This window comes from Protopterus annectens, chromosome 2.part1 (genome assembly GCF_019279795.1).
Source record: "Protopterus annectens isolate FY-2018-M chromosome 2.part1, PAN1.0, whole genome shotgun sequence".
NCBI lineage: Eukaryota > Metazoa > Chordata > Ceratodontiformes > Protopteridae > Protopterus > Protopterus annectens.
The window spans coordinates 332,094,393-332,119,582 of record NC_056729.1 but is presented as its reverse complement, the minus strand read 5'-3'; the positions used below and the strand labels follow the sequence as shown (position 1 = coordinate 332,119,582).

General features: G+C 39.1%; 1 protein-coding gene across 2 annotated transcripts in view; it reads right to left on the bottom strand.

Moving 5' to 3' along the window:
- Positions 1 to 25,190, bottom strand: part of SEL1L3 (SEL1L family member 3) — a 1,757,172-nt gene that overhangs the window by 770,861 nt on the left and 961,121 nt on the right. For both annotated transcript variants that reach the window (XM_044062158.1, XM_044062159.1), the window contains exon 9: positions 20,984 to 21,130. In XM_044062158.1, the coding sequence (XP_043918093.1) occupies positions 20,984 to 21,130 (147 nt within the window). The remainder of the gene's footprint in view (positions 1 to 20,983; positions 21,131 to 25,190) is intronic.

The following is a 25,190-nucleotide window of genomic DNA, read 5'->3' as shown; positions in this document are numbered from 1 at the left end:
AAGGAAAAATTACTATCCCAGGGATAAAAATTCAAAGGGGGATATTCCAGGGTGACTCTGTTACCATTACTATTCTGCCTTGCCCTTAACCCATTAAGCTGTTTACTCAACAGCTGAGGCCATGGCGATAATCTGGCTCCTAGAAAACAACAAAGTGTAAAGACTTCTCAACTTCTCTTTGTCGATGATTTAAAACTGTATAGTTCATCAGATGAGGAATTAAAACCACAGCTGCAGATTGTCAAAACTTTTTTCAGATAATATTAGAATGCCATTTGGCCTTGATAAATATGCAAAAACAACCTTTAAAGCAGGAAAACTGCCGCACCAGGAAAACATCAGTTTGGGACAAGTATGTGATATAAAATAACTTGAGCAAGAGGGAGTGTATAAATACTTGGGAATTGATGAAGGATCGGCAATAAAACATGAACAAATGTATAGAAAGCTTAGTAAGGAGTACTTTAGAAGACTTAAATTAATCCTGAAAACAGCATTGGCATCTAAGAACAAAACCCAATCTATAAACCAGTTTGCTCTTCCTGTCCTAACTTACAGTTTTGGAGTGATTGACTGGCCCCAAAACATGTTGGATAGATTCGATATTAAAACAAGAAGGATGCTTCATGCTCACCAGATGATCTAAAAAAATAAGTGCATACCAGGATTATATAGTCCCCATTCTGAAGGAGGGATGGGCCTCCTTGAAATTGATTACATGTACAGTTCTGCAATCATGGGACTTCACACATATCTGCTGACCTCACGAGACCCAAACATAGTGAAAGCTTTGAAACATGAGGAGAATAAATCTAAGATGACTTCTCTGCTTAACCTAGCAGAAGCATATTGGCATCAAGCAGAAATGGAAATCAAACCTGAAGTAGATAAAAATCAGGCAGCAACTGAATGTGCCAAAAACAAAATAAAGAATATAAGGTGAAGGACCAGATGAAAAGGCAAGAAATGTGGAAAAAATCATAAATATAGTTGCAAGTATAGAAAACTTCTGGAAGAACCTCATGTTGATCGGGAATGAATGCAGGAATGGTTAAGGAGAGGTGAATTCAAACCAAGAGATGAAAGGTTAGTATTGGTGGCCCAAGACAGTGGGCTACGTACACATTGGTTTCCAAAGTCCATTGGACATGTGGGAGAAACAGACATATGTAGGTTTTGTAAAACAGAACTGGAAACAGTTGCACACCTCATTGCTGGTTGAAACCTACTAATGGCAGAAGGACTGTATACTGAAAGGCATAACAATGTGGCGATACTGTTGCCCTGGGGATTGTGCAAACATTATGTTTTTTTTTTTCCCGATAATCATTTTTATTGTTTTTCAAAACCATAATACAATCCACTCACTATTTACATTATGTACAAAATTGCTTCCAATGTTTAGTTCCATTTCAAATATCCACATCATACATTAACAATAGATATCGTATTAACCAAGTAAAGGAAAACAAAAAAAACAACGAAAACATCTATCAAAGAAAATTAAAAACAAACTCAAGCCAACGTTCTGTATTATTTCTACATCTTCTATCTAATCTAAGATTGTGTTTGTTCACTTACTGTATGTCCTAAAAGAAAGTGGATAGGAACCTCTAAGCCAATACAATGTTAAAGATTTGCTCCCAAATTTTTATACTATTTATACTTTTCTTGTTGTTACTAATTAATAATTTATGCGCTAAAATATGCTTGATCGCTGACAGCCTGAATTTTTGCCACAATGTCTGTGCTGGGTTCAACCAATTTGTGGCTATATATAATTTCATTAATAAACTGATATTCATAATTACGATCCTCTTTGATTTATCTAAATTCTCCGGTGGGATGTGTAGAATCAAAAATTCCCAGGTGAGTGTTGAATTTTGGTAACCCATTTTTTGTAACTGCAATTTTAATGAGTTCCACAATTTATAAATGCATTTGCTACTCCAGAACATGTGTAGCAGGTCCGCTGTCTGATCTAAACACTGTGGACATTTAGGTGAATTTTTCGAGTCAAATTTATGAAGAGTGAGATGGGTATAATACGCATTATTAAATATCATCAGTTGAGTAAAGACCAGTTTTTGAAGGGATACTGATTTCAATGTTAGGTTAAACACCTCTACTATCTTACTATCATCTAGGGATACCAATTTCTCTTTCCAGTATTTCGATAAAAGAATATAATTATTATATTTCCTCTCTTTTATCATTTTATACGCTGAGGATATGTATTTTCTGTCTTGTAGCAAGGCTTCCCACAGATTGCGAGAGATAACTAGTTCCTCTTCTTTGATTTCGGAGCTATTAAAATAATTTATAGCAAGATCTTTTATCTGTCTCACTATAATTAAATAAGAAATGGGAAGATTCATCTCTTTTAAGATATCGTGTACCGCTACTCCTAAGAAGGGGTATAAATCAATCACAGTTAAATACTTAATAAGGGGAAATTTCTTTAAATCTATCACTTAACTACCAATAGTCATGTTAGGATTTCCATGAAACGGTTGAAACATCATCATATAATTTAATAAGTTTAAAGAGGCAAACAGAGTTTGAATTGCCATTGCCCATATCTTAATGTGCTCCATTAAATCATATTTGGTCAGTGTTCGATTATTTAAAAATGGTACAGCTTTAACGTTAATTCCCGCTCCTTTTATATGTTTACAAGTTAGAAGCACCCATTTGGGTATCCATTTTCTACTATTACTGTCCAAGTAAGACACCCAACATTATGGTTTTGAAGTGGCTGAAAAACACTGGAAACATGAGCCTCAAAGCATCATATAAAATGATGAAGTCCACATCACATTTTTATTTATTTATTTACTTGCTTTTTGTTTACCAGGAAAGTCCACTGGGCCTAAGAGAGCCCATTTTCAGTGGAGGCCCGGGGAGAAAAGCTCCAAGGCATAAACTTTTATATTTAAGATTTACAGTTCAATGATACAATATTCAATTCTACAAAACTAATTAAACAAAATCATACAGAGGTAAAACTTTACACAAAATAAAAAGTCAAAGAACAATTAACATGAAATAGAAAATAACTACAAAATGCACATGTGAGTAGTTCACAGTAATGTATAGAGAAAAGCAGACATTGCTGACCTTAAGGGTATACATACGTAAAATAAGTATCTGCTGTAATTTCAGAGATATTATCTTACCAAAAATGGAGCTACTATTTTACCAGTAACAGACATGACTGGAGAGAATGGGGATTTCGTGAAGTCTAGGGGGACTTGGTACAATTGCATACCCAGCTAGATGAGAGGTGGGTATGAAGGGAATACTTGAAATGAGTAAAGTTTTGAGTCGATCTGATGGAAGAGGTAAAGTATTCAAAATTTTGGCTGCTGAGTAAGAATAGAGAAGCTGACCGGGAGGGAGTGTTGGTTTGTGAATATGTAGTAGTTGCTGGTCACCTGATCTGAGTGACCTGTTGGGAAAGTAGTAGTTGAAGGCAGAGCTAAGAGCAGGACAGTCTTGGGGTTTGAAAAGGATTTTGTGAGTAGTATTTAGTTGTAGATAAGAAAGGTATTAGGAGGCTCTAGCCATTTCAGAGATTTGAGAGCAATGCAATGGTGAGTAGAATACTTGGAGTTGGTTGCAAATTTGGCGATTTTATTATATTAAGTTTCAAGTTTGTTTTTAGAAGAGGTATGAATGTTAGTAAGAAGGGGGGGTGCCATAAAGAAGAGAGGGTAGCAGATATCCTGTGGCAAGGGTATGTCTAGTGGATAGGTTTAGGAAACGGTTGTGTCTATACAGGATACCAAGCTTGGAATGTGTTTTGCGGATGTTGTGTTGTATGTGGATATCAAAATTCATGTGTTCATCTATAATAACTCTAAGGAGCTTTGTGTGACTAATGACCTCTATTAAAGATTTATTGAGTGAAAACATGGTGAAATCTGACTTGTTTAGGAGGGTTGTTGTTTTAGGGGCGAAAAATATGATTTTAGTTTTTTTAGGATTTAGGGCAAGATGGTTATTGTGCATCCAGGATTCAGTGACAGAGAAAAAATTCTGAGTTGGAGTAAGTAAGTCAGAAAGAGAGTTGGCAGAACAGATGACAGTAGAATCATCTGCATATTGAATGACTGACCCTAGTGGTAGTGAAGATTGGAATTTGAACATGGGATCATCCATTACCAACAACTGCAAAGACAGATGCTAGAAAAACAGATATAGTGGTCCAAGAAAAGAAGGCAAAAGTAGCATTGATCACTGAAATTGCTGCACTCAGTGACTACAGTGTCCTGCATACAGAGTTTATTGAGATCCCTAAGTATTTTTCTAGCTTTAGGGTGTAATGTAAGGCTGTAACCAGTAGACGCTTGGTGGGGGCAGTAAGGAGTCAATTGTCTAAATATGGAAACACCCAGAATACTTGCAGTCTCAAGTGAGCTGTTACCACTGCCATGCATTTGGTGAACACTCTGGTGGCCATAGAGAGACCAAAGGTCAGCACTCGGAATTGGTAGTGATTGGCTCCCAGCAGGAAGCGGAGGAATCTTCTGGAGCATTTGTCCATTTTTATGTGGTAATACATGTCCTGAAGATCTATCGAGCACATCCAATCATCTATTTCTAGGAACAGAAGGACAGACTGAACCGTGACCATCCGGAATTTTGTCTGTCTGACAGATTTGTTTAGGATGCTGAGGTCCAAGATTGGCCTCTAGTCCCGTCTTTTTTGGCACTAAAAAGAACCTTGAGTAAAAAACGGATTCTATCTGGTCTGATGGGACTATTTGGATGACTTTTTTGAAGTAGCTTTCGAATTTCTTGTGCTGCTATGTCCCTCTGACTGGGTGGAATGTCGGTGATTTGCCTCTGTGGCTTTGGGTAAAGGTCAAAGGTGATGTGGTAATCTCTGGTAACTGTCATCTGCACCGAAGAATCTGTGATTATGGATTGTCAGGCAAGATGGTGCAGAGAAAACTGTCCCCCGACTGCTTCCAGAGGTAAGCAATTGGGCCACTCTTCAGGAGCGCTGATAGGGCTGTCCAGAGAAAGAATCCCTGGATCCCTGATTATGCGGACCCCCTCTGCCTCTGTGGGGGCCGTCTTCCAGATGAATTTCCCCCTTGGCTCCGATGGATAAACTTGCTACATGTGTTACGGAAAGGACCCTGGAATTTCTTGTACCACATCTTTCCGCTCCTCTGATTTCTACAGTCAGATCGTTGTGGGGTGTAAAAACATATGCCCATGGCAGACAGGGTCTTGCCGTCCTTTTCACACCTGGCCAATGCGTCTTTCACTTTTTGGCCAAAAAGGGAAGAAGCTTCCACTGGAGCATTGAGAAAGTAAGACTTAAAAGGTTCCACAAAATCACATAGGTGCGTCCAGGCGTGACGTCTCATGACAATGCCTACACCCGCTGCTCTAGCCACCCCTTCGGTAGTATGAGAGATTAACTGCATGGATGAGTTGGATATTGATTCTAGGGTGGCAAGATGTGAGGCAAATTTGTCATGTACCTCGTCAGAGACTGCTCCTGCTAAGGTTCCCGAGAGTTCCGAGATTAGATCTCTCTGGAGCCTGGTAAAGTGTGCCAAGTAATTCAAGAACCAGATAACAAAGGTCGATGAAAGAAAACACCCGCTTCCCTAACGTGTCAATCACCCAAGACTCCCTGTTCATGGGATGGACAGAAAGGCTCTCCTTGTCGAGCTCTTTCTTAGTGGCCACTGCCACTACCATTGTGTCTACTGGCAGGCCTTTGGACCGGTGTGGGCTGTCCTCCAGTGGGGAAAAAATTTTGTCTGGCCTCTGGGGCATAGGTTCAACAGTGTCAGGATTCCTCCACACATGCTGCACGATGAGCTGCACAAGGTCATCTGCAAGCGAGGTCACCCAAGAAGTAAAGGGTCGAGCATGGAAAGCCTGTAAGAATACAGACTCCTCAGAGGAAGGGTTGGTGGGCTTCCAGTCTCCCCACTGCTTTAAAATTTCCAGTTTGTCTCCAAATGAGACATCTTCAGAGAGAGACCATGGGGACCCTTCCCCTTCAACGTAGTTTGTATCTTCGGTGAGGGATTCCTTGGAGGAATTCACGTGCTTCCTCTTACGTGATCTCTTATGTGGTACCTCCTCAGAGGGAGCATCTGAAGGGGACTCTGAAAAGTGGGTACCTTGTGGAAGGGTATCTTGAGGTTCCCATGCTCAGTGTCCTAGGGTAGTGGACTGTGTCAGCTGCGGTTCAGAGGACAGGAATATATGAGTCTGTGGCACCAAAGGGACCAGCTGTGTGCCAGCATAGGCAATTGCCCTCTCCATCACTTGGAAGGCAGGCCCACCTGAAGAGGAGTGGTAGCTTGGAACCAAGAAAGACAACCTCGGGACCAGGGTCATATCCCGCTCTGACAAGCCCACCCCCAGGGAAGGAGCCACAGGAGGACTTGGTGCCACCAAAGTGACTGGAAACGTAGTACACGGCACCACAGAAAAAACAGGCACCATACTAGGGGTCACTGCTGATAGCCCAGTCACGATCCCAAGGATGGCTCAGCTCCGAGTGAGTCGATGTCCAAAGGTAGGCTTCGAAACCATGGTAAGGTCCACCAATAGAACCGAAGAAGCCAGTACCAGGATAGGTGTTGGTGTCAAGGGCTCCAATACCTCCAAGGAGACCGAAGGAAGAATATATGCCAGAGTCTGTGGAGAAAAGTCCTCGGACTCGGGTGGGAGGGAGGATTTGGAAGGAGTTGGAAATCCTCTGGCCGCCACTAGCTGATCCACTAGTCTTATTATGTCCAATTCCGAAACACTCCTGGAGGAGTGGGTAGACATCCCTGACAGGGAATCAGTGCGTTCCAAGAAGGGGCTGTACTATTGTCCAAAAAAGGGATCTGCTGTCAGGGAATATCAGCTCAAAGGCAATACCTCATCTGGTCAAAGGACCAGCATGATGTATGGGGGTGGGCAGTGACCAAAGTTGGAAAAAATATTTTTGGATCAGAAAGGGCTGTCTGTACTGTTGCAATGGGAGAAGAAGTTCTGGGTGGTTCTGTACTTGCAAGAGGTACTGTGGGGATAGCTTGTAGCACTGGTGCCGAGGATGGTACCGCAGTGGAAGACTGAATTATTGGTGTCGAGGCCGGCACCGTAGTCATTGACTGAGTTCTTGGAATCGAGGACAGCACCGTACATGGGGTTGAAGGCCCCGGTGCTGAGATTCCTGGAGTCAATTTAGAAATTTTTGTCTTTGGTTCAGAAGATTTAACCGATTTTGCAGGTAAGGGAACAGAATGGCTTCCCTTCTTGTGCTCTTTTTTAGGAGGGGATGAACCCTCCATCTCAGAAATAGCCTCCGAGAAAGGAGTTTTAGAAGACCCTTCAGAATTAGCTTATTTTTCCTTTCCATCAAGGTACGGGAGCTAAAGGCCTTACAAATGTCACAAGGGGGTTCAACTTTCAAATGAGGAGCCCCAAGACAATAAACACAAAATAAGTGAATGTCTGAGTTCGGCATTTTCCTACCGCACTTATCTCACTGTTTGAAGCCTGTTGTTCTTTTTTGTCCTCCATCATTAAGTATACAGAAAGCACCTGTCCACAGTATGCACCAACTATAATCAACAGATTATACACAATCAAAGTTAAAGAGAGAAGAGTTATTTTTTAACCAACAAAGAAAACAAAGGGAAAGAGAGGGCAATACCAACAATGGTATTGGGAATTACCACAGAGGTAAGGGAGGCCTGTACCAGCAATGGTACAAAGAATACCACAAACTTGGTAAAGAAAGTAAAAAAAAGGTCAACAAAGAGACTTCAGAGGGTAAGCAAACTCTAAATGACTATAATATGAGGTTTACAAGGAAACAACAAAAAATTTCAAGAAGTAAAAATTTTTAAATGATTTAGATTGAGAGCTGGCTTGACACGTCTTGATAATATACAAGGCAAACAAGATCTGAGGTGATAGAGAAAGGGGCACTATGGGTAAGCTTAGCTCGAGAGTTTTTTGGTTGGTGCAAGCTTGTTATTACGGCTGACTTGGTTCCGAGGACAGAACTGAAACCTATCAGTAAGGAATGAATGAAGATTAACAACATCAGATGCATAATTTTCTTCCCATTTGACTTTAGGTTCACAGTGTTCATCTTCTATTTTTTTTGCTATTTTTTTCTTAGTTGCCATCTTGTGGTTCATGGATGTTCTCCAGGAATCTGCAAAAGGGGGGCACAGTCTGGTCAATTCAGTACCATGCTGAGAGTGAAAAAAAAAACCTAAAAATACTTCCTCTGTGCGTCCTAACTGATTATCTGGCTGTTTAATAAACGGTACTAAAAAAGCTGTGATAGAACCACTCCTACTATAAACCAACTGTACTTGAAGTATCAAATATTGCAACAGAGATACAAGATCTGGACATGGTATCCTTAGAAAACAGTAGGAGCAAATTACATAGAAATAAATGGAAATTATGGGAACAAGACATGCAGAATAATGTTCTGGGAGAGGAGGTTTAAAATCACTGCACCTCATACCTCTCAACCTCTTTTAGCCCAAGAAATCTGAACAAAGCCACAAATAATAGGGGAACAAAGGGAAAAAATAGGGACACCTTTTTAATTTTGCTCTTACAAACTTTAAAGCCAAAACAAGTTTTGCATTTGTATATATCTTTCAATGACATGAAGTCTAAAGCTCAAATGTCTACCACCATTTTCTGACTTCAATCCTCAATGATTTACCAAGAATTTGGAAGAAAAACACAATTTTATGAGAAACAGACCAAAAATATGAGGCAAAAATTTGGACATTCTGGGAAAACCGGGAAAGCTGACAGCTACGCTTTCAACTGCATCGCTTTCTATTCCATCCTTGGCAAATTAAACGAATAAAAATAAAATACCCTTTTTCACCTCTGCTCAACGGGAGAGATGTGAACCATAAAGCGACCGTGTCCTAACTGCCTTACGTGGAGGGAACTGAACAGTTTGTTTAAATTTCCCTCTAACTTCCAATTGCCAGGCAGAAAACACAGGGCATGCAAGCAGTTGTTCAGCCTCAGCTGATAATGCAGAAGTTATTACTGGCTCTAAAAACTCAGGGCAAGAAGCTGCTTAGCCATGAACATGAAAAGTCAGCTGCTCAGCCACAGACATGGAAGTTTACGACTGTAGAGAAGAGCCACAGCCACATGGTCAAAGAGCCGCATGTGGCTCGCGAGCCACGGGTTGCTTTCTGCTGGTCCAGACAATCCTGTTAGTACAAGGAGGCTAAACGTTATCATTAAGAAGTAAAATAGCTGGCTCTGTGTTACCAGTAGCAACCACTAAATAAAAGAGCAGCGCAAACTTAAAAGTGCAGCATTCAGGAACCCCAAACAGCAAGACTCAGTCCAGACCACTGACACACACTACTACTAAAGACAGATAAAACAGCAGCTGAAAAATGAGGTAATAAATAATACTTACTGGCAACATTTTAGTGAAAGTTGATACTCTTACAGGCATAGAGACAAGAGAAAGATACCAGTGACAGAAACTAAGCTAAGCTTACATACATCGCATCAAAAGTCCAGTAAATAGGACACAACAGGTGTTATACTTCTTGTTGCCACTGCAACAAATTTAACAAAACCAACACAGCAAACAGCGCTGTTTTTGTATGAATCTTTTCAGCAAATACAGCAGTACAGTTGCTCTCCCTGAAAATTAACATTAGTAGTCTAAACATCCAGGAAAAGTGGAACCTAAAATGAAGATTTGTCTGGACATCCTGGATATTGAAGCCAAAGAAGACAATAAAAAGTACCCAGGAGCACCTTAGTGACAAACATCCAACAAAAAGGCAAGATTAGGCCTGGGGAGAGACACAAGTACAAAGCGGAAAACAGAAACCTTCAGTGAGAGATAAGGATGGAAAGCCACTTGCCATACACTTACTAGTTATCAGAAACAGTATCCACAATAACAGTTTCTAATCCTCAAACAAATGCTAGAATTTTCTCATGTCTGAAGTCTGCACCTAACAAACCAGCAGCCAGTCAGATCTGAGGTTCATTGAAGCTGGCAGCAAGCAAAAAAGCCACAGCCTCTCCCCCTCCACACACACACACACATACACCCAGACATACAATGAGCAATGCACAAAGCAGACAGACTACCAATGTACATATGTGCAAAAATTTTCAAAGAAGCAAAGCTTAATAAAGTATCTAAACAACAAAGCAGTGTGATCTAGGTGGAGTGATCCCTAACTACTGTGCCATGTCTCAGAACAGCAGTACCCTTAACAATGCAAATGCTAACTTTTACTCAATTACTTTTCTTGCAAATAAACATGATTACTGCTTCATATGCATATGTGGTTGAAAATGATTGTACTAGCTTTTTTATTGTTCTTGTATTATTTGTACTGTGTTTGCATGCAGAATTGCTAGACTAATTCACAAACTCAGTTGTAAAAGAAATAAATGACTGTCAACAAAGAGAAGAATCTCAGACTTCATAAATAGACAGAAGCTATAAAACATTTTAATCAGTTTAAAAGCTGCAGAAAATTAAAGGAAGTGGTTTCTAGGTAGCACTAGGAAGTATGTGTTTGGCAATGTATTACTGACTAGGATGTAGCACCTAAATGACATAGTAAGAACAGTCAGACACAGACCATATAGTTTGAAAATATATAGAGACAGGCAATCAGAATGGAATAAAGATTAGACAACTGAAATAGAGAACTATCAGCAAGAAATGGCTCATGTACTGAACTCTCTGCTATAACTAAGCTGTCGATCACAGTGTCTACACAGACCACAACTTATCCGATGTCTCTCCTTCACAATATTTATTTAATTGTTAAATATTCCCTAGACTGGATACTAAATATTTTTAAGTGTCAGACTCTTTACCTTCTTTACTTCTATTACTCATCTGTTGAGTGTCTACCACCTCTCAGTGAGGTTAATATCTCTCTTCCTTACTAATGCCACCCCATTCCCCATCATCAAGTCCCATGTACTGCTGAACTTCTCATTAACAGAGTAGAACAAAGAACCACTGGAACACACAAACTACTAGTTTAGACCAAGAACACTTTAATGAAATGCAAGTAAAAACACTTTCTTATAGGTTCATAGGTAGGTACTTGGCTATTGGCCTTACGGCTTATATAAGTCTAGCCAAACGGTAACCTGGCTTTTACCACCCAAGAAAATTATTTTTATTATATTCTCCAGGCTTAGTACAGAAATGTTGTGTCAACAAACTCATTTATATAGTGATGTCATAATTAATTACACATGCTTCTGATGTTCAAAAAGCAAAGGTTCTAAAGAGACAGTACTATTCAAGCCTGGCAATATATGTGCGGCTAGGCTTAAAATCCAATAAACTTAATCTAATTCAGTCTGATGTACAATATTTTTACCACGAGATGAACTATTAGTAACAGATAAAATTAAAAACTTAAAAACATGAGCAAAACTTTTGTCTTTTTAGTGTCTATAGAGCACTAATAATAATTTCTCTTTTTACATCAGACAGATGTTTACTTATCAGATCTTTAAACTTCTGGTTTGTTTTGCCCACATAGAATGCAGTACATTTTTGACATAAGGCAAGGTAAACTATATTACTGGCATTACAATTACCATAATCATACAACTTAAATACCACAGAGGTGACTGGATGTTTAAACAGGTTACAGCTTAGAACACACTGGTAGAACCTACACCTACCACATTTGAAAGTACCATTCTTCTTGGTCTAACTTATTAACCATTATTTGTTCTTTACAGCATAGCTTGTTTTTCAAATTCTGACTGCACTTATGGCCAAAGGCTGGTATATCAGAAAGCAGATGATTAAGTTCAGGAATATCTCTTAGAATATGCCAATATTTCTTAATATTTTAACATCATTAGTGTTGGCATTGTAATTAAGCATACATCTAACCCTAGAACATCATTTAGCTAAATCCACATTTATAGTATCAGATTTAGTACATTTGGGCCTAGGTTTAGTTTATCTTAATGAGATAACTACATTGTAGGTATCCTTTAACTCACTATTTTTATAAACCTTACCTTTAAAATCAGAAAAAAGCTGCATAATCTTGGGCTCACCAGAGGTATTCAGCATGGCAACTCCAGTAAATTGATTCTTAACAATATTTTTGAACATATACTGAGGGTGCATACTGCTTCTATACAGATATGAATTCATTTTTGCTGTAGAAACAGTAATATCTAAACAATCAATAAAATCTGTAGTTACATTGCTCTTAAATCTTAAAAAGGAAGTTGTGTTAGTTAAATATTCAGTGAAATCATTAAAATTAATAATGTCACCTTCCCAAATGAAAAAAGATCATCAACAAATCAACAATAAAATAAAACATTGTCTAAAACACATTATTGCCTGATAAAATGTGTTGACATGTCCAAATCACGCAATAAGTAAACAAAGATTCACTAAAATAAATCATACTCATTTCACTTACATGTTCCCTTTGGTATCTTTTCCTACTTACTTCTAATTCATAAAATATTAAATACTTATCTTTGTCTGTGTTCCTCATACTGCCATAATGATAACACTCTATTAAAAAGTGTGTACATGCATTTGTTATTCTCATCTGTCTTAATATTGACAGTTTCCTTTATAAACACTAGAATTGCCTTCTTATCTTGCAGGCAACAAACATTAGGGTTGCCTTGACACTTTCCATAATGCTGCAATTTGTTGTCTCTTGATCCTTTTCAAAACACTTAACTACATGGTCCCCTAATTTTAAACTGTGTCAGAAAAGTTGTGTTATTCTGGAAGTTTGAGGAAAACAGTGAATGATTAGTGTTTCAAAACATCTTACATTATTCAAAAGAGGGTACAGTCAGTATAGCACAAAGCAATATTGACAAGGGGTAAGGAAAGTCCTCACCACCATTCACAGATTGTGGTAGTGAGGGCTTTCCTTACCCCTTGTCATTATTACTGTGTGCTATACTGACACACACACACACGCGCGCACACACACACACACACACACACACACACACACACACACACACACACACACACACACACACACACACACACACACACACACACACACACCAATAATGACAAAGGGTAAGGAAACCCCTCACCACCACAATTCACGGATTTTTCACAGTATACTCTAAATTTTCTACAAAACAGAAATCTATGAAAAAACAGCACATTTAATTACAGATGCATATGCTTCTTTCTTGTAACATGTTCTACTATAAACATGGTAAACTTTGAAAACTATTACAAGACATCTATTCTCTGTTCACACAGAAAAATAAAATACACTAAACAGTTGTGTGGGGTATTTAATCATAGTAACAAATTATTAAATTACCTCTGTCTTTATAATGTCTGATTTAGGTTGTATAGGTGACACTCTGTTGGCTTTATTTTTTCCATGAGCAGAATTAGGTACAGATTAGATAGGGGGCTGGTTAACTGATTAACATGTACAAGAAAAGACCATCTCTGTTAGGCTTAAAATACCAGCTTCAGCAACCAAGTAAAAACAGTAAGCCTATAAACTGTTACCAAATTAAGGAAATATTTAAAGTACTTCCATGAGGGTCTCATCATCAGAAGTTAGGACAAATCAATCTATATCATTTCCCCAGTTTGCAGATGTACAGACAGGCTATGTGTCTTCAAGAAAAGAACCGTGTTGTCAAATGCCATGTTCTAGTAATACATCCACTTCGACACAGTGGGCAAATCTCAAGATATATCACAATTCCCAACCTCTTAGCACAAAAAATCTGGACAAAGCCACAAAAATAGGGAAAAATTTTAAATATTGCTCTTACAAACTTAGAAAGTTGCTGGGATAAAAGGTCTTTAGCCACTATATATTTTCTGAGAGATACAGACTGAAACTCAAATAACTGCCATTATCTAGTGAATTCAATCCTCACAGATTTGCCACAAAAATCCAGAAAATCACAAATTTTATGAGGAACAGACCAAAAATATGAGGCAAAAATCTGGACATTCTTTGAAAATCTAGACAGCTGAGAGGTATGCAGTATACAATGTACAGTTCTACAGTCATCACGCTGTGTCTTCCTGCAGTTGGGGCCTTTCCCAGGCAAAAGGCTAATCCACCATATTTTTGATGGTCAGTCTCAAGTAAAATAAGGATGCAAAAGTTTTATTCACTATTGACACTGTCTAGCTAATTCTTCTAACGCATTCAGTATTCTAGCATTTAGGACCTTCTCATGTATGGTGACTGAACACAAACTGAACAGGAAATCACATGCTTGTCCTTCTATCCTATACCTCAGAAATAATAGAGCACTTACAGCATTAACATACAATGTATACATGTACAGCAAATCAATGTATTTATAATGCACACATTAAGACACTAGCTTATTATACCTAAGAACACCCATTTAGCACAATGGGATAAACGTGCGACAAGTAATTGGATTATTGATCTATTAAGTGTGTCTTGGAACTAGAGTGGCACTTCCTTTAATTCTGAGAGCACCTGACACATGCTGCATATGGCTCTGATTGTTTACCTGGCCCTACAACTCTTAAGTATGTAGTTTAGGCACTCAATTATGTATACATAACACAATGAAGACAAACACTACCTGCCTATAGCAATGCAATACAAGTTTCTCCTGCAAAGGATAAATATATAAATACAAGCAAAGCACTCTCCCTTTGTGACTTCAAACATATTTATAACCTCCAGTGACCATAACGCACATCATTCCACCTTTGCGGCAAGCTTCCAAGTCAGCAAACAAACAGTAACTGGGTCAAATAAATTTTAAGTATATTTCATCAGATAAAATCTCTGGAACATTATTCTGAATACCTAAAGGAGAACTGCAGAAGACTGAATACTTAATAATAAGGCAATGTATGATATGGCATTACATATCAAAGAACAATCAGATGAATCACTATCCTGTGTGGGTTTATATGCATAAATAGCTATAGTTAAATATATATATTTTTTACAGTCTGATCACGATTACTTCCAACAATGTGTACAAGCAAGGAAAGGCAGAAAACGTTAATGATTAACACTGCAAAAAAGAATACTACACTAAACAACACAAGAAGAATGACTGTACCGTAATTCAAGGACTCAGACTCATTTTGTATCAAAAAACTGAAGTGAAGAGTCCTATCTGGCCCCTACATATCTTTTGTATAAACAAAATTATCTACCACTGCACAGAAGTATACAGAAACGATAATATATAGAAACAAATTTTAATCATCTACCAATAAGAAAAACAACCTTTTTTCTGAAAATGTAAAAGAAAACAAAATTAAACTTTATTAATCCTAGTGACAATATAAACCCAGTAAAATATATTACGTCTTCCAAGAGTTGGCTAAGAATTTGCCATTCTAAGTCTAAAAGAGAAAAAGTAGTGCTGACTATCCACAAGTGTTCTGTAGAACTAAACAAGACTCTCTAAAGTCTAAAGCTAAGGACAAACATATGTTATCATGAAAATCCAAAAGCCGATATTTCAAGACAGCATATATAATATTTGCAATTAATGTATTTTTGACTTTGTTTTAAAACCTATCAACTGTTTGGTTTCATCAGAGCAGCTATTATGGATGTATAATTCATGCACTGACCACTAAAAGATGTTTTAAGTTAGTGAAACATAAGATGTTTACACGAAATAGGCTTTCATAATTCATTAAAACCAGCCATAATTTATTTATTTATTTATTTATTTTACATTTGTTAACCGGGCTAGTCTAGCTGGATATATTTCCATTTTCAGTAGAGGCCTGGGGAGAAAAGCTCCACATATAGAGATTACAGATTACAGACTGGTAGGACTTAGACAAGGAATATTGTTATCCAAACAAGAGTAGGAGTTAAAAATTTCTAGACAATCTAAATGCAATCATAATGAATATTATTACATAGTTTAAAAACAAGGAAACAAAAAATTGAAAGACCAAGGACAGAGAAATGTACATTGTTACCAAAAGGAAAGGAGTTTAACTATCTGGATAATCTAAAATAACATCATATTGAACATTTTTGCTTAAGTTTAACAGCAGGTGAAGAAAGTGGAAGACCAAGGAGGAGAGAGAGACAACAATAGAGAGAGAGATTAGAGATACAGGTATATAGGAAAAGAGTCATAGCCAAATAGGGAGGAGAGAAATATGAGAGAGGTATGTAGGGTGGAGGGAAGCTAAGGGGAGAAATGAGGAGGCACAACAGAAGGGAGAGAAAAGAGGGTTGAGGGGAAACAACATTTAGTCAGGATTAGAGCAGGGACACATCCAGTGGCTTTTGAGGTATGTTCTGAGTTTTGTTTAAACAGAAAAGTAGTTGGAATGGAAGTAAGTTCGGTAGGAAGTTGGTTCCAGTGTTTACCGATGGAGTTTGAGAAGAGGGAGTCACCAGCTAGGTTATTAGATTTGGTTAGGGTAACTAGCAGTTTGCTAGATGAGCGGAGTGAGTTTAGATTAGCATATGGGGTTAAGAGGTTAGAAAGTACAGGTGTGTTAAGAGATTGGTAGAAAGCTCTTTGGACAAATGTAAGTTGGGAAAGAAGTAACATGTTTGACAGTTCAAGCCAGTTCAGTTGCTGCAGATTCAGACAGTGGTGAGTTCTGAAAGGTTTCCCAGTAACAAATCTAGCTATGTTATTGTAGGTAGTAGACAGTTTGGAAAGATTGTTTTTCTTGAGGTTAGTATAGATGGGAGAAGCGAGAGAAGAGTGGAAATGAGATGAGAGTGGGCAAGAGTAGTTTTGGCTGGGGAGGTTAAGAAAGTCTTAATTCTATAGAGAGAGCCGAGTTTCCTATTTACACATTTAATGGTGTTGTTGATATGACAGTCAAAGGTAAGATTGTTGTCAATTGTGACACCTAACAGCTTGGTAGTAGGGTCGGGTGTTATAATGGTTCCATTGTTAGATAAGATAGTGAAATCTAAAGCTGGGGATCTGGTAGTAGGCTTAAAGAGTAAGAGTTTGGTTTTTTGCTTAGGAGTAGGCAACGATTTAAGAACCAAGTTTCAACTTTGAAAATACAGTTTGAGTATTTGTTTGAAGTTCAGAAATGGATTTAGCAGAGCAAATTAGTGTGGAATCATCAGCATATTGTATACAAGTAGCCTGGGGAATAGCTACTTGTAGGTCATTTATAAAGAGGGAGAAAAGAAGGGGTCCAAGGATAGAGCCTTGGGGGACTCCGAGTGAGATTGGGAGAAGAGATGAGAGTTCCTTATTCCAGAGGACGGCCTGTTTCCTGTTAGTGAGATAGGAACTAAACCAGTGGACAGCGTTAGGTTCTAAGGAAAGAGATTCAAGAATTTTTAAGAGGAGAGAGTGGTTGACCATGTCAAAGGCCTTGGACAGGTCAATAAAGAGAGCTGAAGATAGGATGTTATTATTGCGATTTTTGTTAATAAAGTCTGTAAAGGAGAGGAGAGCGGTGGTTGTGCTATGAAAAGGCCTAAAGCCATGTTGACAGTTTGTAAGAATGTTGTTTTTTATTAAGTGGTTCATTAACTGATGGTGAACACATTTTTCCATGATCTTTGCTAGTGGGGATAAGAGAGCTATGGGTCTATAATTAGAATAGTCATAGGAGTTCCCTCCTTTATGTAAGGGTATAATGTGAGAGATTTTCCAGATATCAGGTATGGTTTCTTCATTAACAGTTCTATTAATGAGAATGGATATAGGATAGGCTATTTCAGAGGCTGCTTTTGAAGGAATTCAGATGGCAGTTGGTCAGCTGAGGGGGAGCAAGGTTTGAGTTTGTGGATACATTTCAGAATAAAGGAAGTAGGGATGGGTTGTAGCCTAAAGGTTGGTAGTTTGAGGGATGGAAGGTCAGGGATATTAGTGTTGTCACTAGAGAGATGAGAGGCCAAGGAATTAATAGTATCAATAAAGAATGAGTTGAAGGTATTGGCTGTATCAAGGGCGGAATACTTTTCAGACCCGGAAGGGGATGGAGTGGTAGTCTGTCCTGGGTGAAGAAGTTTATTTAGGGTTGACCAGAATTTTTGAGGGTTATTGTGATTTGCTTGCTGGAGATTACTATAATAACTCCTTTTATCAGAGAAGATAGCTTTTTTGGTAGTGTTTCTTAGGTGCCTAAATGTCTGATGGTCTATTGGAGATTTGCTAGTTCGCCATTTCGTCCAGGATTTGTTTCTAAGTAACATTTTTTGTCTTGTATCTTTAGATAGCCAAGGGGCAGGTTTAGATTTAATTCGGATGGAGCGTTTTGGAGCATGATTATCTAGAATTGTTAGGAATGTGGTATTGAAGTAAAGGACAGCTTCTTCAAGAGGAAGTGTCTTTAGAGGATTCCAGTTGCAGGCATTTAGTTCACTTTTAAATTGAATAGGGTTGAATCGCTTGAGATCGCTGGAGGGTCCTATAGATGGGAGTATTGTTAGCGTTTTTGTCTTAGAATGTAGGTTAGTTTGTGATCACTAAAGTCATCGGGTAAAGTTCCAGATTGATATTTTAGAAGTGGTTTGTTAACGAGAATCCAGTCAAGAATACTTTCTTTGTTGTTGAGTTTGTTTGTCCTGGTAGAGGTGTCTATTGTCTGTGTGAAGCCATAGAGGTTAATATGAGAGGTCGGGTTGTTAGTGTTTAACGAGGACCAGTCAAGGTTAAGGTCACCAAGTATTATGGTTTCTTGTGGGTAGGTGGAGGTGGCCCAACTGAGGATATTTTCTATGGTAGACGAGTTATTTCCAGGAGGTAGATAAATACAGATAATATAGATGGATTTTTTTGGGTTTAGTTGAAGCTTTGAGATAAGAAGTTCAGTCTTGGTAATGTCTAGGTTCTCAGAGGGTACTAATGTTACATTTAGTTCAGTTTTGAATAATATTGCCACTCCTCCTCCTTTTTTAGTTTTGCGGTCGAGTCTTAAGATGTTGTAACCTGGAGGAATGATTTCATTATCTGTAGTAAAGGGTTTTAACCAGGTTTCAGTTAAACAGAGAATATCAAAGGAGTGTTGTTCAAGAAGGGAGTAGAGATGGGTGATTTTGTTATTGACACTTCGTATATTAAAGTGCCCTATAAGTAGAGTATTAGCATTGGAGGTTGGTATTAGTAGGGAAGAGTTTAGTGCAACAGGTAAAGCATCAGATATAGAGGCTAAGGGTCCTGGGTTTGGGTGAATGTCCCCATCTGCCAAGATGGAGTGGTGATATTCAAGGTAGGCTTTGTTAGAGTAGTTCAGTAAGTATTTTAGTTTCCTGAGCAAGAGAGTCTGGGTTTTATTATGAGACAGCCTATGATATCTAGCTAGAAGGTAGCTAGGGGTAGATGTAATATTTGCGTGAGTAAAGTTTAGGCTTTCAAAGTCAGAGGCTGTATGTTTGGGAGAGTAGATAAGGTGGCAGTTAAGGTGTGATTCATACCAGGTCAGGAAGTAGGGTAGAGTAAGAACAAGAGAAATACTCAGTAGAAGTGTTAGCTTTAATAGAGTTGTTTCTATTACAGAGGTCTTAGAAGATGATTTGTAAGCTTTGATGGACATGTTGTGGAGAGAAGGAAAGGAAGAATCAAAGGAATTAGACTTAGATAATATAATAAGTAAGAAAGGTTGGCAGGATAAGTTAGAGTAAGTATTTAACTTAGGGTGGGGAGGGAAGATAGGAGGGGTAAGAGTGGGAGGTATAATTGGTAGGGAGTTGCTAGTATGGTAGGAGGTCTGGATAGGTGTAGATGTAGAGGGGGTGTGGTGTGTGAGGTATAAGGCTAAGGGTACGTGGGGTGGGTGGGATAAGGGGAGCGAAGTGGGGCAGAAACAGTCAGAGAAGAGAGTGAGTCAATCAGCTTAGCAGGGAAGCTGAACAGTACATTTTCCTAAGCTATGTAGTTTAAGTAGAAGTTGGGGAGAGTTAGGTAGAAAGATGGAAAGGAGAAGGTAAAAGACAAGAGTAAATCAGGCTCAGGGTGTGTGTAGGATGTGTACAGTTTGCAATGGGACCCTGAGAGGGGTACTAAAAAGTAAGTAAGCAGGAGTATTAGGATACAGTCAATTGGTGAAATTAAAATGTAGGAAACAAGAGAGAAAGGAGTGCAACAGCCAGGGAGGTAGAGTGGAGACAGTAAGAGAACAGGAGAGGCTAGATAAGCTGGGTGTTACAGCTATAGTATTGCTAGCGAACAAAGGGGAAATCAGGTAAACCAGGGGCAGGAGGGAGAAGCAATGATAGATGAAAGGGGAGCTTTTACACTGCAGAATAGGTAAGGGACAAGACAACCTTAGCTAGTGCCACGTGCTGTCCACAGGAGGACAAAACCATCAAATAAGGTAAATAGATAAATAAATGGACGTACAGCCAGTAAAGATTAATGTAAATAGTCAATAAACCGTCACTCAGGTGGAGGTAGGGGTGCTTCCTGGGTGCCAATACAGCTGGTCTGCCTTGTAGCTTCTGGGTAACCAAGAGAGATAGGCCAGCAGGGAGGGGACAACCCGATGAGGAGCACTATGCTTAGATGCCTTTTACAAAATGGAAGAATTAGAGTGAATGACAAAGTACAGGATTCCTTCTCACACAGGATTTCTTCTAGACTTAAATAATGTTAACCAGTTATGTCAACAAAATAAATTAAGATGTTCAGTTCTGGTTTTAATGGCCTTTTGAATGACTTAAAATAATATGTCTATATGACAAATGGACTGAATGGATATAAACCGTGAACATGAATGAAAAAAAAAATACTATCAAGTCCAAATACTGAACCAATTAACCAGACTGGTCTAATGAATACATATCATCACATTCAAGAAATCCAAATATGCTAATATATACTTTGATTTAACAAAGCTGAGCTATTTCACACATTTTACATGTCTGCTAGAAACTACACAAGTCCTATTATGGACAGGATTCTATTTCAGGGAGAAAACAGAAAGATGGGAGAAGAGGAAGGAAGGAAAAGAAAACACTGATAAACATACCTGTGGGTAAATCATGTATCATTTCACTAAGCAAATGAAACAAATTGTTATATTCTTCCCTTTCATGAGGTCCCCAAGGAAAGCTGTCACATAAAGGCTTATCCCCAAATCTGCCATTCAGCATGGAATAATAGTTGCCACACGTATCTGTGCAAAAAGATGTCCAAGTTTACATAAATATGTGAGAAATACTAAGGTTATGCATTCATTTAATTTTGATACATACACATGTTTTTTTTTTTTTAATTACACTTCAATACATCTACTCCCTGTAAAATACAGTTGGTTACACTTACCATAATTGTAGATGTTTGAGTAGGTCAATGTTATAGTTCTGATCCTTGGGTCTTCCTGCCTTGAAAGAGCTCACGACCAGCCTGATTCCCAAAGTGTTAACATCATCCCTAGCTTTCGGACAACTGAAGACTAACATCTTGACCTCAGGGTATAAAATGGGTATCTATCAGTGTCATCTTCAAGTATTTCTAGGCTGTGACAGTCAGTCAAAAGCCTTAGGACAACACAACCCTTCCAGATGCCAAAGTTTTGAGAGAGATAAAATAAATGCCTAACCTTTCGTTAAAGTGTGTTAAAAAAATAAATAAATAAATCTTCTTTTATGCAGGGGGGCAAGCACTCCTGCATCCCCCATGTGGGGGGTTGTGCCCCCATACCTCCTCTACTTTTATATTCTCACTTCGAGGTCGCACTACAGTGGGGAAAAGGGAATTTTCCCTTAACCGCAACGTAGTGCGACCTGCACAACGAGCATACTTATCTGAAAGTGCTGCTTTGGTGAACAGCACTTTCGGTTAAGTATGTTTGGTGATTTCTGCTTCGGCAGAAAGTGCCGTCGGGGATCTGTACGGATCCCATATTAATTCAGTGAAATACATAGTCATTGGATACGTATGCAACAAAGGTTAAACAGCAAAATTCATTACAGCAAACCACTCACCCTCTAGCACTGTGGAACACACACCACATTAAATCAAACCCACCCAATGTGGGAGTCTACACCCCCACACCCCCCAACTATATATACCAACACCAAGATTGCACTGCTGTGGGGAAAAGGGCAAAGTTGTGCTGATGGCCCAGTGTTTTTTAACCATGGAAAAAATTCCGTACTTCACTGTAATGAATTTCACTGTTTAGCCATCGATGAATATGTATTTTGATGAACTAATATAGAGCCCTACGTTTTGCATAAAGAAGGGGTTAGTTCTGAAGGTAACTCTACCCCTGGGAATAACAATGAATGGTTCTTTGCACATCATGACGTAGTTCTGAGACAGGCTTGGTTGAAGTGATTATCAGTACGGTGGTCTTCCACATGAGCACCTTTATGGAAGCAGAAGTTGTTGTCTCAAAAGGTGGCAAGATAAGTTTTTCTAATACACAGGTCAAGTCTCAAGAAGGGACAGGGTTTTTTCTGGGAGGTATTAGGTGTACAACCCTTTTCAGGAACTGCTTTAGGTAGGGGTGAAAACAGATGAGGAGCAGGGAAGGCAAGCAGAGATTCTGAAGCCTGCACCTTAATACTGGAATAAGAAAGCCCCTTGTCAAATAATCCAGAAAGGTATTCCAATGCAAGGTTAAAGCCCACATGAGCAGGTATGATACCTTTGACTTGGCACCAAGAAAAAAAAACTCTTAGTTTTCTTGTCTATCTCAAGATAGCTAGCACTTCAGTGAAGTAGTTTGCATTTTTTAGATAAAATTCAATCCTCCATGCTGTTAGTTTGAGTGTGTTCACGTCTGGATGAATGACAGACCCCTTTAGCTGTGTGAGTAGATCTATCACTGGTGGAAGAATATGATATTCCCCCTCGCTGAGGGTCAGCAGGATGGAGAACCATTGTTGGCTTGGCCACAAGGGTGCTAGGAGTATCATGCTTGGCCTGTTTGACCTCATTTTTATCAGTACTCTGGGGAAAGGTTCATAGGTTCATAGGTTGGTACTAGGCTATCGGCCTTAGGGCCTATGCAAGCCTAGCCATAACAATTCCCTGGATATTTCTTCCCACAATATTTACTCAAGGGTAAGGGAGGAAAAGCATATCGAAAGCGGTCTGTCCATTTGAAGGAAAAGGCATCTGTCCTCCACGTCCCTTTCTGTTAAGTTCTAAAGCAGCATCTTTGTGGTTGTCAGTTGTGATGACAGGCAACAAGATCTATACTGGGGTGTCCCCATTGGTGGGTGAGATCCAGGAATATCTTGCTCTTCAGCATACATTCTATGGAGTCTAGTAAGTCCCCTGCTCAGAGAGTCTGCTATGGTGTTGTTTTGGCCCAGGATGTAGGATGTTACTAGTGTCGCTTCCATCTCTTGTTCCAAGAGCCAAATCTTTATTGCCAGACTGCACAGGGGTAAGAAAAAGTTCCACCTTATTTGTTTATGTACCTCATAACTGTCGTGTTATCCATCCAGATCTGCATGCTTTGAAAGTTTTTATAGCTAGAAACACTGCCAGCATTTCTTTCTGATTTATGTACAATTTCCTCTTCTTTAGGATCCAAAACACCTTCAGGGGCCCTAAGTATGCTCCCCAGGTTATTTCTGAACTGTCTGAGGTGATGATTTTGCCTGTCTCTGGTAAAGGGAAGTTTGTCCCTGTGTTCCACAGGATGATGTCTTTCCATGAAAGGGTTTTTAAGGGTTGAGGATGTTATTCTCAAGTATATTTTAGGAACCACTGGAGTTTTCTCATGTGCAGCTTTGCAAGGGGAACCAGTGGGATCCAGAATGCCATGTATCCCAATGGCCTTAGGTATTTCCTTGCAGAGATCATCTGCCTTACAAATAGGCTGTGCAGATAATTTGTCAGGAAAGAAACCTTATCTTGGGGTAAGAAGGTCTTTTGTTGAACTGAATATAGCAGTGTGCCCAAAAAGAGAATTCTTCTTTGAGGTTGAAGTTGAGATTTACAAAGGTTAGGAGTGAGGCCTAGCTTCAGAATTCAGTCCATGGTGACTTAAAAGGCTGACTGAAGTTCCAGGATGGATTCCTCCTACATGAGGCAGTTGTCCAGGTAAGAGTAAATGTGAAAACCTAAGGTTCTGCAACTGGCTATAACCGGAGCTAGGCATTTGGTAAAAACTCAGGGAGCAGTGGATAAGCTAAATTGTAAAGCAAAGAACTGGTAGTATAATCCTTCTGCCACAAACAAAAGGTATTTATTGTGCTCCTTTGCTATTGGAACATGACGGTAAGCATCCTTCAGGTCTACGGTACCCATATAGGCTTCTTGAAAGATTATGGGTAACAGTACTTGTAGGGTTAACATTTTGAATTTGGGAATGTGCATTAACTTGCTTAACTTTGGCTGAATCTGGGAATGTGCAGTAACTTGCTTAACTTTGACAAGTCTAAGACTGATCTTCAAGTGCCTTCTTTTCTTGGGACCAGAAAGATTTTTGAGTAAAACCTTATGCTCTCCTCTCCTCTCTTGGAGGGACTAATTGAATGGACCCTTGTTACAGACGTTCTAGTAAGACTCGGGGGAGGGGGGTTGAAGTTCTTCTTGGTCTTTTGGGGGGTTGGGCCCAACCAGCATCACTGTTGAAGTAGCCATAACTATGTGGCCTACTGTACAGGGGGCTACAAAGGCACCTCATCTAAGTCATCAGCTGACCTGACTGCATCTCCTTTATATTCTTCTCTTTGTGTTTCTTATTTGAACAACCAGCCGAAGCCGAGGCATGCAAAAGAAATGGATGAGTATGGGTCAGAAGACTCCATGTGGGCTGCAAGGACATTGGTCATACTCTTAAGGATTTCTGAATGAAGCCTAGCACAATGCTGACAACTAGAAATGTCATGCCGAGGCTCCAGACAAAACAAACAAAAAGAATAGACATGTTTATGTGAGATTTCCTTCCCACACTTCAAGCAGTTATTGAAATTTTTAAACATTAATTAGAAGAAAATCTTCCCCAACAGGGTAATTATCTGAAAACAGGTAGTAGGAATCTTTGAAAAAAAATGAGCCAACCAATGTACTGCAAGTGTCTGATAAAACAGAGAAGTGCATCAGACTGCATGACTAGAAAGAATTGAAGAAGGCACCGACAGATGCCCCTGCAACTACATTTCCCAGTCAAGAAAGGGGATGACATAAAACTAGTAAATCTCCTGGAATGGATGGCTTAATCACAGAAATTTACAAACTATCCCCCAAAAATATAACCTCGTTACTACATA